This window comes from Pogoniulus pusillus, chromosome 28 (genome assembly GCF_015220805.1).
Source record: "Pogoniulus pusillus isolate bPogPus1 chromosome 28, bPogPus1.pri, whole genome shotgun sequence".
NCBI lineage: Eukaryota > Metazoa > Chordata > Aves > Piciformes > Lybiidae > Pogoniulus > Pogoniulus pusillus.
The window spans coordinates 16,884,696-16,900,474 of record NC_087291.1 but is presented as its reverse complement, the minus strand read 5'-3'; the positions used below and the strand labels follow the sequence as shown (position 1 = coordinate 16,900,474).

General features: G+C 48.3%; 1 protein-coding gene across 3 annotated transcripts; it reads right to left on the bottom strand.

Moving 5' to 3' along the window:
* Positions 1-2,134: 2,134 nt before the first annotated feature.
* On the bottom strand, positions 2,135-15,774 carry PDK4 (pyruvate dehydrogenase kinase 4). Of its 3 annotated transcripts, none has more exons than XR_010307479.1 (12): positions 15,532-15,774; positions 13,877-14,018; positions 12,718-12,789; positions 11,288-11,472; positions 10,511-10,600; positions 9,660-9,737; positions 8,966-9,042; positions 7,744-7,842; positions 7,376-7,486; positions 6,232-6,345; positions 2,596-5,428; positions 2,135-2,443 (listed from the first exon to the last, which is right to left on the bottom strand). XR_010307479.1 is itself a non-coding variant. In XM_064166926.1 (11 exons), exons 1-11 carry the CDS (start codon positions 15,677-15,679, stop codon positions 5,285-5,287), a joined length of 1,260 nt encoding a protein of 419 aa, XP_064022996.1. In that variant the 5' UTR covers positions 15,680-15,774; the 3' UTR covers positions 2,135-5,284. The 3 variants fall into 3 exon arrangements, 1 of the variants encoding a protein (XP_064022996.1); XR_010307480.1 differs by having other exon boundaries at positions 2,698-5,428; XM_064166926.1 differs by having other exon boundaries at positions 2,135-5,428.
* Between the last annotated feature and the right edge of the window lie 5 nt (positions 15,775-15,779).

The window sequence follows — 15,779 nt, the reverse complement described above, 5'->3', positions numbered from 1 at the left end:
TGGAGCCTTCTGGGCTGCAGGATCTTGGCTGGAACTGGTAGCCTCTGAGCAATACATGTGAGACCACACATTGCCTGCTGGGCCCACGTGCTTGACACGCTCTCCACAGCAAGTCATGTACATCCTGGTGCACTCATGGCATCCCAGCTGCCATGGCAAGTGTGTACATCTCCTGAGCTGGCCATGAGTCGTGTGGAGAATGCACCAACATGTATTTCTGCTTTGAATAACCTGAATACTGTCCTGTTTCCAGGGAGTTCAGGACAGTAAAAGTGCCTGGGGAAACACAAGTGGCAGTTTTGTTGGTGGTTTTCTCCTGGTTTCTGGAGTGGTTTTCATTACTCTAAAGCCCAGGTGTACTCTGGGTTGTTTCTCCCAGCACACTGATATCATAGAATAGTTTAGGTTGGAAGTAACCTCAAGGATCATCTAGTTCAAATCCCCCACCACAGGCAGGGACACCTCCCACTGGAACAGGTCACTCAAAGCCTCATTCAACCTGGCCTTGAACACCTCCAGGGAGGGAGCAGCCACAACCTCCCTGGGCAACCTGTGCCAGTGTCTCACCACCCTCACTGCAAACAGCTTCTTCCTAACATCTAGATTAAATCTCCCCTCTGCCAGTTCAAACCCATTCCTCCTCACCCTGTCATTCCCAGACCTTGTCAGTAGTCCCTCCCGAGCCTTCCTGTAGTCCCCTTCAGATACTGGAAGGCCACTCCAAGGTCTCCTTGAAGCCTTCTCCTCTCCAGGCTGCAGAGCCCCAACTCTCTCAGCCTGTCCTCACAGCAGAGCTGCTGCAGCCCTCTGAGCATCTTGGTGGCCTCCTCTGGACTGGCTCCAACAGTTCCATGACCTTGTGCTGGGGGCTCCAGAAGTGCACACAGGACTCCAGATGGGGTCTGAGGAGAACAGAGCAGAGGGGCAGAATCCCCTCCCTTGCCCTGCTGCCTACACTGCTCTTGCTACAGCCCACAAACAGTAAAGAAGGGAGAACTCAGCACACAAGACTGCAACTTAAAAGCTATACCTCCAGACACCCCAGAGCCTGCCTGGTTCTCAGCATTCCTCTCTCAGCTAAAGCACCTACTCACATTTTTACATGACTGAGATTACCAGGCAACACCATGGTTTGCCATGGCACAGTCTGTTGTGCCTGGTAACCACCACTCTCTTGCAAACCAGTTGGCAAAAGCTGATTTTCTCATAGAATCAACCAGGTTGGAAGAGAGCTCCAAGCTCAGCCAGCCCAACCTAGCACCCAGCCCTGGCCAACCAACCAGACCATGGCACTAAGTGCCCCAGCCAGGCTTGGCTTCAACACCTCCAGGCACAGAGACTCCACCACCTCCCTGGGCAGCCCATTCCAATGCCAGTCACTCTCTCTGACAACAACTTCCTCCTAACATCCAGCCTAGACCTGCCCTGGCAGCTTGAGACTGTGTCCCCTTGTTCTGTTGCTGGTTGCCTGGCAGCAGAGCCCAACCCCACCTGGCTACAGCCTCCCTTCAGATAGCTGCAGACAGCAATGAGCTCTGTCCTGAGCCTCTTCTGCAGGCTGCACACCCCCAGCTTCCTCTGCCTCTCCTCACCTCCAGGCCCCTCATCAGCTTTGTCGCTCTTCTGTGGACACCTTCCAGCACCTCAACATCTCTCTTGAATTGAGTGTCCCAGAACTGGACACAGCACTCAAGGTGTGGCCTGAGCAGTGCTGAGCACAGGGGCAGAATACCTTCCCTTGTCCTGCTGCCCACACTGCTCCTGAGCCAGCCCAGTCTCACTTCTCTCAGAGCTGCAAGAGAGGGTTTGGAGTGTGTGCATTTGTTAAATACTCCCTGATGGGTGCTGGATCCTCACATTCTTTGCAACTGAACAACCTTTAAAAGTACTCTAGAAGGTAAAATGTGCCCTGATGAAGAATTCTTTGTTTTCACCTCTCAGCACTATACTGAGAGGATGTGTGAGGAGATGCACTTATTTTAGGCACTACCTAAGCTCTCAGCAGATGAAACATTTGTAAGCACAGTTCTTTCAGTATTTCACTGCCTGCTACATCTGTTTGACCCAGTATAAAAGTTGTTGATGCTTAAAATGAAAGCAGTAGGCCTCTCAGAAAGAAAAAACCTCAACAGGCAACCATTTAGAAGGCTTTATTATAAAATTATCTCAACATCTACATCCCAGTAAAAGGCTTAAAAGTACAGCTCTGCTTTCAGGAATAAAAATCCAGTAAACACTGAAAAAGAAGATGTATTTTCTAGGTAGATAGCCCTTAGGTGAGTTTTACTACTGCAGAAATTCCACGTGGGTTCCTTAAATGCTAGAGACACACCTCTGTCTGCATCATGACTCTGCACAGCAGCTTCTCTCTGCAAGCAACAGCAGATGTGTTTGCAGCACCCATGTGCCCCAGCTGCTTTGAGGTAGAAGTTACAGCTCCTACCTGGATGGGCTGCAGCTATGGTACAGTGTAGACAGAAGCTGCAGCTCTACCTGGATGAGCTGTAGCTATGGTACAGGTGTAGATAAAAGTTGCAGCTCTATCTGGATGAGCTGCAGCTTTGGTACAGGTGTAGATAAAAGTTGCAGCTCTACCTGGATGAGCTGCAGCTTTGGTACAGGTGTAGATAAAAGTTGCAGCTCTACCTGGATGAGCTGCAGCTTTGGTACAGGTGTAGATAAAAGTTGCAGCTCTACCTGGATGAGCTGCAGCTTTGGTACAGGTGTAGATAAAAGTTACAGCTCTACCTGGATGAGCTGCAGCTTTGGTACAGGTGTAGATAAAAGTTACAGCTCTACCTGGATGAGCTGCAGCTATGGTACAGGTGTAGATAAAAGTTACAGCTCTACCTGGATGAGCTGCAGCTTTGGTACAGGTGTAGATAAAAGTTACAGCTCTACCTGGATGAGCTGCAGCTTTGGTACAGGTGTAGATAAAAGGTACAGCTCTACCTGGATGAGCTGCAGCTTTGGTGCAGGTGTAGATAAAAGCTGCAGCTCTACCTGGATGAGCTGCAGCTATGGTACAGGTGTAGATAAAAGCTGCAGCTCTACCTGGATGAGCTGCAGCTATGGTACAGGTGTAGATAGAAGCTACAGCTCTACCTGGATGAGCTGCAGCTTTGGTGCAGGTGTAGATAAAAGCTGCAGCTCTACCTGGATGAGCTGCAGCTATGGTACAGGTGTAGATAGAAGCTACAGCTCTACCTGGATGAGCTGCAGCTATGGTACACCATACAGCAGACCTAGAGATGACAGCAGATCTACATCAGGCCATGAGTTGACAGCTTGTGTGCAAGCACCATCAGGAGCAGACAGAGAGGTCTAATTTGTGTTTACTTGATAACATCGACTACACTCAGCTATTATTTTGTGACTTTGCATTCCAAACAAAACCCAACAACTACTCAAGTATCTGATGGCAGTGAAGGCAGCTTTTCCACAACTCTCTAGTCTGGACAAAGCTATTTCAGTTTTATTACCCAGTTCATTCACTGAGCTGAGTCCTGATACAATCTGATGCCCTTTGGTGCCTGCAGCTTATCCACTGCAATAAACCCCAGCCTCGATGCAGTACTGAAGTCACAGTGCTCAGGAGTTCTCATCCACACTTCTAAATGTAGTTTTTAAAAGAAATGAAGCAGAGTAGAATACTATTTCGTTTTGGATTGACAAATCCATCCCTGAGAGGACTTCTAGGAGAAAAGTAGCTCCAGCTTCCTCTCTTTCCTGTTCAGACACATTTGATATGCACAGGAGAGTGTGGAGTGACTTTTTGTCCAACAAATACATCTTAGAAAACTCTCCTATGACTGAGCAGCATGCTTGAAATATTGCAACTCACACTTAAGATAAGGTGCTAATTAGTTAAAACAGAAGAAATTCAAGTAATATTATGCAGCCCTGACAAACTTTGGCCAGTTTGGCACTGTCCAATAGGTTCAGTTCTATTCCATTGTTAAGTCCTCCTTGCTCACAAGGAGGGGAACATGCACACAGAAGATGGAAAGGAAGAAACTTACTGAGAATGGAGGTTTTCCCAACAGCTCTCTCCCACTGGCACTGCTCCTGTGACAATTCCCCATCAGTTTGCTGTCCATCCAAGTCACTCTGTAGTTTTCAGAGCTGCTCATAGTTTGAAACTTCTCACTTTCTAAACCTTTTCCACTGCAATTGAGAGTTCCTAGAAGAAAACTCTGGTTCCAGCACCACTCTTCTAAAATCCTTCTAAGCAGTGCACGACAGCTTCCAGGGTGTGCAATCCACAAGTACCTTTTTGAGCTACCAACCTGACAAAGCTGACAGGCAGGTCCTAGTTTCTTGTACAGAACCATTAATCTAACAGCATGGCAAAAAAAAGAACCACAAGGCCATGTTTTGACTGTGCTGCTTCCCGTGTCCCACTTACATCCACCAAAACCTTTCCATTCAACTTGCATGGCTGTTCTTGCATAACCCTGACCAACTTACTTGGTGTGTGCTTTGCTGGGATGTAGGCTGGATGTGGCCTGACCTTCCAGCTGCTACAACCAAGTAACCTTCCAGTAGCTATCTAAAAAATGCTGATTTCTTTGTTGCCATATGCAGAGGAGCCTTACTTGGCTAGTTTAACATGAACAGCCTGACACAAAGGAGGAAAAACCTAGCAGTGAACCTCCCAGAGAAAGGCATCACATCAGAATTATTCCTGGAATATCATTTAGGGTGTTTTTAAAACAAGATTTCCTTACATGTGGAAAAAAACACTTTCTCCCTACCTCCCAAGGAGGCTGTGGTTGGTTGTATCTTACTACAAGACTGCCATTTAAAGTGGATCTTTTCCAAACATTATAAAACCAGCTCTAAAGTACAAGTGTTATCTTATCTACCTGAGAAGTTCTGTGCTAAGATGAACTGCTGATAGCTATTCTAAGAGGAAAAAAAAAATCTACACCAGCATAACTGACATGTTTATCAGGATTGAGGATGCAAGCATTGGGCAGGACTCCACCATTGCACACCTCTACCAGATCCAGTCTTTGATCGCAAGGGAAACAGGGAAGTCTGATGCTCCTCTAGACACAGCTCTCTTTTAAAGACATCATGTGCTCCTGTTTTCCTCATCCTGAAGCCCACAGCAAGATTTCACATTCAGTGCAGACAGCCTAGGCTAGACATCTTCATCTTCTGCCAGTCCAGAAAATGAAGTCTTGACTTGTTTGGAGGTAGATGATGACTTCCAAACGTCAGTTATGCTTTGAGAAGCCAGCTTGATCCCCTTGAGTGCCTGGATACCAGCTTCTCTTCAGGCAGCTGCACTCTGCTCTGACCCATGCCTGGGGCCTCTGCTTGGCACACACCAGTCATCTGCCTCGGTGGTAGTCTGGTAATGCTTGGAAGCTGACTTGTTGAAAACTGGGAGTTTTTCCACTGAGTCTGTTGACAGGGCCTAAAAATTAAGAAGGAAATAAAAAGTGACTTAGTTTCTATCTCTGTGTATCACAGAATTGTGGAACCAACCATGTTAGAAGAGAGCTCCAAGCTCAGCCAGCCCAACCTAGCACCCAGCCCTGGCCAAGCAACCAGACCATGGCACTAAGTGCCCCAGACAGGCTTGGCTTCAACACCTCCAGCCACAGAGACTCCACCACCTCCAATGCCAATCACTCTCTCTGACAACAACTTCCTCCTAACATCCAGCCTAGACCTGCCCTGGTACAACTTGAGGCTGTGTCCCCTTCTGTTGCTGCTTGCCTGGCAGCAGAGCCCAACCCCACCTGGCTACAGCCTCCCTTCAGGTAGCTGCAGACAGCAATGAGCTCTGCCCTGAGCCTCCTCTTCTGCAGGCTGCACCCCCCCAGCTCCCTCAGCCTCTCCTCACAGGGCTGTGCTGCAGGCCCCTCACCAGTTTCATTCTGAGAGATCTAGAAAAGAACTTCCACTGACAGAACTCCAGAGAAAATCCTTTGATCACATTGGGTGATTCTGTGCTCCACAGCCTCCCTGAAGGTGTTCAGGGCCAGGTTGGATGAAGCCTTGAGCAACCTGTTCTAGTGAGAGGTGTCCCTGCCCATGGCAGGGAGGGTTGGAACTGGATGATCTTTGTAGCCCCTCCCAACCTAAACCATGCTATGATTCTATAAAGCTTTTCTACTCATGACAGAGTATTTATTTACCTTACAGTAATGCTGAGTAGTTACCTCACTGCCTTACACAGTAGTTTATTTGATTTACCCAAATGAAAATACACACCTTCAAGTAGATAATAGCATCAGTTCCATAACCACATATGGAGTAGAGATTTAGGTCTCCTTGGAAGTATTTAGCATACAGACGAGAAATTGGCAAGCCATACCCAAATCCAGCCTGAAAAGAAAGTAAGAGATAAAGTTGATGGTTTTCTTACTGACTTCTTCCCCTAGCTTTTATTACTACTTTCATTTTTACTTTGCTGACTTAAAATTAAGAGCTGAACAGTGCTCAGAAACTTTAAACTGTTCCAAAGTCTTCTTTACTTCCTCTTCTCTTAAATCTCCAATCAATTTCATTAAAAAATATTGAAATTGACCATGAAAAAAAATCCCAAACCACAGGAAACTAAACCCCAAATCTCCACAGAATAGGGAGGGTTTCTAGACATGCCCTACTTCTACACATGCCATTTCTGTGTTTTCCCTCTCCAAGCCAGCACAGCCTGGTTAGTAATTGGTTTGCTCCTGGAAGATAAACAATAGCCTAAGCCCATTCCAGTTGTGTTTGCCTCCATAAAGACAGCAAGCTTGAGGAGTGAATACCAAGTAAGGCTCCCAGGAGAACTTACTGTGGCCTTTCACTATCTTAAGGGAGCCTACGAGAAAGCTGGGGAGGGACTTTTTAGGATGTGATAGGACTAAGGGGAATGGAACAAAGCTGGAAATGGGGAGATTCAGACTGGATGTTAGGAAGATCATCTTCAGGATGAGGGTGGTGAGAGCCTGGAAGGGGTTGCCCAGGGAGGTGGTGGAAGCCTCATCCCTGGAGGTGTTTAAAGCCAGGCTGGAAGAGGCTCTGGCCAGCCTGATCTAGTGTGAGGTGTCCCTGCCCATGGCAGGGGGGTTGGAACTAGATGATCCTTGTGGTCCCTTCCAACCCTGACTGATCCTATGATTCCAAATGACTGTCACTGGATGGCTTAGATGCAGGTTGGAATGGTCATCTCTGTCTCTACCTTTAACAGCACATTTCTGTCCACTAAACCAGATGTTTCAGAAGCTATTAATTCATGAGGCTCAAGAACCTCTGCCCACCCCACGAGGCAGCAGGGTGGACACAGCATTTCACAATTCCTTAGGCTATCAATCTGTGTCCAACACTTAGAGCAACTTTTTCACCAACATGAGTATGGAAAAGCTCTTACAAGAGGGGCGTTCCGACCATCATCCATCCTTGGCCTGGGGGCTGTGGAATACATGTAGCTGAACAGCTTCTCAATTTTCCTTACTGGAACACCACCTCCTCTGTCTGAGATCTGATTTAAGAGAGCAGAAAATTAATTACAGTCATGTCCCTAAGAATGGTATTTAAAGATGCTGTTACTAGAAGAAGTTTTCCCAATAGTAATAGATGCAAACATTTGTTTTGCAGCTCTGAATGGAGGCCATCGAGAGAATGTGCAGATCTCTGAGCTATGGGCAGGGGCTGCAGGCTCTTGTAGTAGAATTAACTGCAGCATATTCAATCATAAAGATTACATTAAGTCCATACTGTAGCAGGCCACCAAAATACCTTAATTGCCAGGTCTTCTTGTCCTAGAACAACTGTCACTTCAATTGGAGAAAGGGAAGGGCTGTTTTCTTGGAATTCCACAGTGGCCCTCATTGAATTCTGTGGAAAAGAAAGGTGCCATCAGCAGTGCTGGGGCTGTGCACTCGAAATCACACTCCTGTTATGCAGAGGCTGAGCATAGCTACTCTCCATTCCTATCAGAGCCTGCTTTCCAGGGAACACACCTAACGCCCTAACATGACTGGGGGACTTGAGCATGTTCCCTATGAAGAGAGACTGAGGGCTCTGGGGCTGTTTAGTCTGGAGAAGAGATCTCATCAACATCTGTAAATATCTGATGGGTGGGTGGCAAGTGCCTGGGCCAAGTTCTTTTTGGTGGTCAGCAGCAGTAAGCCAAGGAGCAACAGCTACAAACTGGAACACAGAAGGTTTCACCTCAACATGAGGAGAAACTTCTTTACAGTGAGGGTGACAGAGCCCTGGAGCAGGCTGCCCAGAGAGGTTGTCCAGTCTCCTTCTTGGGAGGCTTTCAAAACCTGCCTGGATGTGTTCCTGTGTGAACTACCCTGGGTGATCCTGCTTGGCAGGGGGGGTAGATTTGGTGATCTCTAGAGGTCACTTCCATCCTCTAAAGTTCTGTGATTCTGTGCTAGCAAGGGCAGAGGAGATCTGACACCTAAGAAGGGACTAAGCACAGCCAAAACATCTACATGTGGTGAATTACACACAGCCCTAGCCCAGCATTACTCAGCCAAAGCAAATGAAAGAACTCCCTTAAGAGTCACCAGGCTTCTGGACAAGGGCAGACTCCAGCAGGTGCTCAAGGCTGCCAGAATTCTGCACCCCAAGCTGGCAGCACATTAGTCCAGCCTCATTCACTGCTGGGAGATGTGTCAGCCACTCCCTGCAGAGAAAAGGCAGGAGGGCAAACCTGCACCACAGGTGTGATCTCTCAAGGCAGAAGCCTAGCAATGCTCACAACCCCATGTCCCACTTCCACTGTCTCTTCCCCTGTGCCATTTACCACCACACATAAGTGTCCAAACACACTCCTATGAGCTGCAACCATTTCTTTCCCAAATGCCAAAGCTAAGAAGCAAGAACACTTTAGAAGCCTCACTGCACTACGCAAAGCTTTCCTGCTTGCTTTGTGGATGGGGACTTTAAGTACTGATGCTCCAGCTCAGACTACTAAAGCAAGAAGCAGTTTATACTGACATACCTTGAAGAGCTCAAAAAGCATGTGAAAAAGATGAGATGGAACATACACAATGTTAATTGGCTCTCCTGGAAGTTTGCCTAGAGGAAGGGAAAAACAGGAGCAAGGTTTAAAACGAGTGCTGGATATTTCCTGCATGCCACAACAAAGCAGAAAATAACTCAAGTTTGTTTGGGGCTTTTTTTTTGACCCCCTCAAATATACAAACAACTTCATGCACTCAGAGCACAGTGATTAGGCTGTAAATGCCACTTGTTTATAACAGTTGCTTCTTAAATGCACTAAAGAAAAATCCTTTTGTAAGTAAAGGATTCCAGAGTTTAGGCATAAAGGATTCCAGAGTTTAGGCAGACTGACTGAGACAAGACACATGCAAGCAGCTTGGACCAGAAGCAGTATTTCAATCAGTAGCCCCAGTTCCTCATCCCAGGTAAAAAAAGTCTTCTCTAGGAGCTTATATGACTTTAAGCACAGGTGAGTCTCCTCTCAAAGTCATTAATATTACTTAGTGCTTAAGATACAATGACATTTAACACAGGAAATTAAACTATTTTAGGTACCTAAACTAGACAGTTAAAAGGAACTAGCCCAAGATAGATCAGCTGCTTTGTACCAACAGGGCTATAAAAATGAGAGCCTTTTGACCCAGCAGATTGCCTAAGGACAGGAAGACAGATGTAAAAAACTCTCATCTTACCATTCACTTGGTTGAGTTTCAGCTCTGGAGCTGTTAAGTAGTACTGCTCACACAACATCTTGGAACTTTCAAAGGCATCTGGAATGTTTATTTCAATAAAATATGTGAGGTGTAAGAGCAAGCACGGCAGCAATTCATTCCAGTGCATGGCAAAACAGGATCTTTAGCTGCTAAGGTGTTAGCCTGAGAATGATAACTGCATCCTCTCTGTGAGTTAGAACTGAGAAGAAAGAGGAAATTGCAGCAGCATGGGCAAATCGTCCTCACCATTTGATCACTCTGTAGAAGAGAGACATCTGCTCTCTATCAGGAGGCAAGGTCAACCTCAACACTGTCACCAACTCCTGCCTCATCTCTCACTTGCTAGGCCTCACTCCAACACTTCTTTTTAATGCTGCTTTGGATCTTAAATTCTGTCCTCTAAAAGCTGCTGTTTTGGTAGGCTGCTTTGAGTTGTTTCAACAAAAAACAGTCAGCATCCTGTACAATCTATGGTGGTTACCCTAACCTGTTGCCATCAGGAATGAACATTGAGTCTCTTCTCCCAGGCAAGCAGCAACAGGACAAGGGGACACAGTCTCAAGCTGTGCCAGGGCAGGTCTAGGCTGGATGTCAGGAGGAAGTTGTTGTCAGAGAGAGTGATTGGCATTGGAATGGGCTGCCCAGGGAGGTGGTGGAGTCACCATCCCTGGAGGTGTGGAAGCCAAGCCTGTCTGGGACACTTAGTGCCAGGCTCTGGTTGATTGGCCAGGGCTGGGTGCTAGGTTGGACTGGATGAGCTTAGAGGTCTCTTCCAACCTGCTTGATTCTATGATCATGAAGAGAAATGTTGAAGATCCCAGGATACTTACCATTCACCACCTCAGCAACATCACAGCAAGGATCAATGCTTCCAATGTGCCTTGGGTGCCCAGAGCGAGATTTGTCATCAAAAAGCAGGGCTGTGTGGGATGAAACCAATGCTGCATTTAATCCCAAAGACTCTATGCTTTAAAAAAGCCTTAAGTTTAGACTAAAACCATGTGAGCACAAACTATATCAAATACTGAGTGTGGCTTATGCCTTTGGTCAGATAAAATGCTCTCTACTGCCTGCTGTTCTGTAGGTTTAACATCTGAAGGCCTTTCTGCTGAAGAATGAGAAGGGCTTGTAATGATAGGATGAGAGGGAATTGATTTGAGTTGGAAGAGGAGAGATTTAGACTGGGTATTAGGAAAAAATTCTTTAGAGTGAGGGTGGGGAGACCTTGGAACAGGTTGCCCAGGGAAGTTGTAGGTGTTCCCTCCCTGCAGGTGTTCAAGGGCAGACTGGATGGGGTCTTGAACAACCTGGTTTAGCAGAAGGTGTCCCTGCTCACGGCAGAGGGTGTGGAACTAGATGATCTTTAAGATCCCTTCCAACCCAAACCATTCTGTGATCCCATGATCCCTAAATATCCCATGCAAGACTTCCTACAATTAGCCTGCAATCTAGAAAGCAAATTTTCCTATTGCTTTTGTAAGTGACACAATTCATTTAACTTTTCAGCAACCATCTGAGGCAGCTTTCCAAGAGCCTTCAGAGATGTTTCCATGAGCAGAGCTCTCCTGGTGCTGCAGTTTGCCCCTCAGGTAGGAAATCCTACTTACTGTGTTGGTTCATTAGCATCCGGGTGGAGATGCGGCTCATGTAAAAGCGATCCAAGAAGTACTGAATGTTTTGATTGGTGACAGGGTCTACTTTAAAGGTGTCTTTGTATTCAATGACTCCTTGTGCCATCGTAGGAACCACGTCATGATGCCTGTTTCGGACTCTGATTAATGTATCTATGAAGCTGGGCAAAAAAGAAAACATCTTAGAACACATTGCTAAGACTAGCTGGAAGTGAGCTTTGTACAGTGTCTTTATCTCACCCAGCAGCAGCATAACAACTGTTTAACAACCTTAATGTGATGTGGACAGAGGCATTGAGTGCATCCCCAGCAAGTTTGCTGGCCACAGTGCAGCAGACAGGCTGGAGGGAAGGGATGCCATCCAGAGGGACCTGAACAGGCTGGAGAGGTGGGCACAAGCCACTCTCATGAGGTTCAACAAGACCGAGTGCAAAGTTCTGCATCTAGGTCGAAGCAATCCCAAGCACAAATCTAGGCTGGGCAGTGAGTGGCTGGAGAGCAGCCCTGAGGAGAGGGACTTGGGGGTGCTGCTGGAAAGCCAAGCACAGCCTGGGCTGCAGCAGGAGAAGTGTGGCCAGCAGAGCGAAGGAGGTGATTCTGCCCCTCTACTGCACTCTGCTGAGACCCCACCTGGAGTACTGCATCCAGCTTTGGAGCCCCTGGGACAAGAGGGATGTGGAGATGCTGGAGCATGTCCAGAGAAGAGCCATGAGGATGCTCAGAGGGCTGCAGCAGCTCTGCTGTGAGCACAGACTGAAAGAGTTGGGGCTGTGCAGGCTGGAGAAGAAGAGGCTCCCAGATGACCTTCTTGTGGCCTTCCAGGATCTGAAGGGGGCCTACAAAAAATCTGGGGAGGGACTTTTTAGGCTATGAGGAAATGACAGGGGCTATGAAGCAGAGCTGGAGGTGGGCAGATTCAGACTGGATGTGAGGAGGAAGTTGTTGAGCATGAGAGTGGTGAGAGCCTGGAATGGGTTGCCCAGGGAGGTGATGGAAACCTCAACCCTGGAGGTGTTTAAGGCCAGACTGGGTAAGACTCTGGACAGCCTGATCTAGGGTAGGGTATCCCTGTCCATGGCAGGGGAGTTGGAGCTGGATGATCCTTGAGGTCCCTTCCAGCCATGACAATTCTATGACTCCATGTGATCACACAGATATTTTTTGCTGCTATTTCTTTGTCATGACAGCTCAAGGGACAGCATGGCCTTGAAACCAAGCTGCAAAGGCTGATTTTTAGTGGAAATGCTGCTAAATATGATCAGAGTTCTAACCCAGCTCCCTCTATGCACAGCACTTCATGCTAGGTCATCAAACTGAGCTCATGACAGCTAGCATTCCAAACTAGACAACATTTTGAAGCATGGAACACAAGATCAGGAGTTTGCAGAAAGAAATGAAAAGCTTACTCAGATAAGACTTTTTGATCATCTCGGCTTTTCTGGTGGAACTCAACCAGCTCCATTAGGCTTTGGATGTACCTATTGAGAGGGAACAGAAGACACACATGCTATTGGTCTGATTTTTATTACTCTAAGAAAAATACTTTGTGTTGTCCAAATCATTACAAAGTTAGCTGGAAGTTTGAAGCATCTTTGAAGTGCCAAAGTTCCATCCAAGTGTGGAATCACAGATGGACACTTCTTGAACCCTAGAAGTTGTAAAAGGTTTTTTGTCTTGCATTTGCCACCCAGAAAGGAATCTAAACCCTCACTTAGGATGCAAAGGGTCTCCTTAAACGTCTTGAGAAGTGTTTCAAAGGGAGATCCAAATGACAATACTGATCAGGCAGCCATTCATGCACAAAACTTCCAGATCTGATCAGCTTTGGCACAAGCTAAGCACTTGAGCCTCTTGTGCTGGCACCTGACAGCTTTGACGCATGCCACGAGGGCACAACTGTTTGCTAGATCTGGATCTCACCCTAATACTTTTGCCCTTTATCTGGGCCATCCCTGCAAAGGCTTCAGCTGTGCCAGTGAAGTGAGGTTAAACGAGATCTAACCACTGCCTCAGCTACAGAGATGACATTAACTGAGCTTCAGCCACTGGCTGCACAGGTCAAGGCTGTGGAAGGGCTGCCCTGTTCATAATGCCATCAGGCAGTGGTGTAAACAAGCGCATGGCCTGCTTTCCCATCCTGTGTACCTCTGGGTACACAAAGTAATGCCCTGTAATCACCCCAGGAATGCTCCAGGCTTGGCAAAGAGTGGCTGGAAAGCTGCCCAGCCAAGAAAGACCCATGGGTGCTGACTGACAGATCATAGAATCAACCAGGTTGGAAGAGACCTCCAAGATCATCACATAGTTTAGCCCCAGCCTTGGTAGAGAATGGTTACATTGGATGATCTTAAAGGGCTTTTCCAACCAAAACAATTCTATGACTCCTTTAAGGGTAGGAAGGGAGATTTGCTCTATCAGCTATTTTGAGCTGTTTAAAAGCACTTCAAGCTATTTAAAAGCAGTAACACAACCAGGCTGCTTTTCTGTTTTAGTATGCTAGATAACAGTGTGCAATTCAGCTCTGATGAAGAAACTGCAAGCTGAGTTCAAGTAGTTCTTACTTACCAGCTTTTGACTAGCTGCACTGATGGAGTGCCTAGCAATTTATCGGGAAGAAGATCAATTTCTTTCAGTATGTTTGCAAACCTCACAGGAAGCTCTTGTCTCAAAAAGGCAAAAGAAGTTCTCTCACAGCCATTGTTTGAGCCTGTGAATAAATCCAAAGATGTTTTGAGAGGCAATTACAAATTGCTGTCTTTCCACAAGCTTCAGAACTGTATTCCTTACAGGATCACAGGATGTCAAGGGTTGGAAGGGACCAAAAGAGATCCTCAAGTCCAACCCCCCTGCCATACAATCTAGCTCAGGTCACACAGGAACACATCCAGACAGGCCTGGAAAGGCTCCAGAGAAGGAGAGCCCACAATCTCTCTGGGCAGCCTGTGCCAGGGCTCTGGGACCCTTACAGGAGAGAAGTTCCCCCTTGTGTTGAGCTGGAACCTCCTGTGCTGCAGTTTCCATCCATTGCTGCTTGTCCTATCCCAGGGAGCAGTGAGCAGAGCCTGTCCCCCTCCTCCTGACCCCCAGCCCTCAGATATTTATAGACATTTATTAGCTTCCCTCTCAGACTAAACAGCTTCAGGTCTCTCAGCCTCTCAGGCAGCCCTCCAGTTCCCTACTCATCCTCGTAACCCTCCACTGGACCCTCTCCAGCAGATCCCTGCTTCTGTTAAACTGAGGAGCCCAAATCTGAACACAGTACTCAAGAGGTCTCAGCAGGGCGGAGTAGAGGGGGAGGAGAACCTTCCTTGATCTGCTGGACACACTCTTCTTAATACACCCCAGGATCCCAGTGGCCCTCTCGGCCACAAGGGCACATTGCACAGCCAGCATCCTGTTATTACTGGCCAGTTCTAAGCATGCCAAAAGAGTGGGCAAGCATTGGAGCAGGCTGCCCAGGGCAAGTGGTGCAGTCACCATCCCTGGAGGGGGTGCACGTGCAGACATGGCACTTCTGGACACGGTTTAGTGGGCATGGTGGTGCTGCGTTGACTGCTGGGTTCGACGACCTCAGAGGTCTTTTCCAACCTATGGTTCTGTGCGCTGCAGGCTGTTTACATGACAGCCAGCCAGCACGTTCCCGGGAGGCACGCTTGTGTTTCCCCTTCTAGAGACGGGATTGGTTTGTAATCCGCTGAGTGAAGCCCTTGTAAACACGGGCTCTGGAAGTGGCATGTGGGCAAAGCTTTACAGCTGCCGAGCAGTAATCGGATCTGGGTACAGCTCGTTCGCTCCAGCACAGGACTCAGGAATCCTCCCTGATAACGAGCGCGGCAAACCACGAAAACATCTCTTGGCAGATTAACTCTTAGCCCCCTCCATCCCACTACCACCACCAGCTCTAGCCGAGGCACTCGCAGCCCGCCGTCGCCCGCCAGCTACCCCGGTGGGTGCCTCGGGCTGCACAGGCGACCACCCCCAGAGCCGGCTCAGTCCCGCTTCTGCTCTAGCTCCTCGGCGCTGGGGAGCCGGGCCGGGGGGCAGCGTCTCCTTCAGCACAGGCAGAGCCCGGACCTCCCCAGGTAGAGGTTCGCTGGCTCCTGCAGCCCCCTCCCGCCTCAGTCCCTGGGGTTCTCCCCTCAGCCGGGGATGCCTCCGAGCCGCAGTTCCCCGCCGGCCAGACCCGCGCCCCGTCCCACCCTGCCCGTCCTGCCTCTCACCGAAGTCCAGCAACTGCTTGATGGAGAGAGGGGAGGGGGAGAAGCGGGCAAACTGCTCCAAAACGGTGGGGAAAGTGCTGCTGCCGCTGCTCCCACTGCCCCCGACCAGGGGCGCGGCGGTGCGCAGGGCGATCCGGGCGGTCTTCATCGCTCCCGGAGCGTCGGTTGGTCTGTGGGTGTGCGAGTGGCAGGTAACGGCCGGTGGCTGGGCGGGCGGCAGGCAGGCAGGGGAGCGGGCGGAGCGCTCG

Excerpts from the sequence above, each read along its gene's own strand:
- PDK4 (XM_064166926.1), bottom strand. The coding sequence starts at position 15,679 with ATGAAGACCGCCCGGATCGCCCTGCGCACCGCCGCGCCCCTGGTCGGG. Across the intron at positions 11,473-12,717 it reads GATCAAAAAGTCTTATCTGA|CTTCATAGATACATTAATCA; the intron begins GTAAGCTTTTCA and ends TTTTTTGCCCAG. Across the intron at positions 9,738-10,510 it reads TGTTGCTGAGGTGGTGAATG|ATGCCTTTGAAAGTTCCAAG; the intron begins GTAAGTATCCTG and ends TAAACATTCCAG.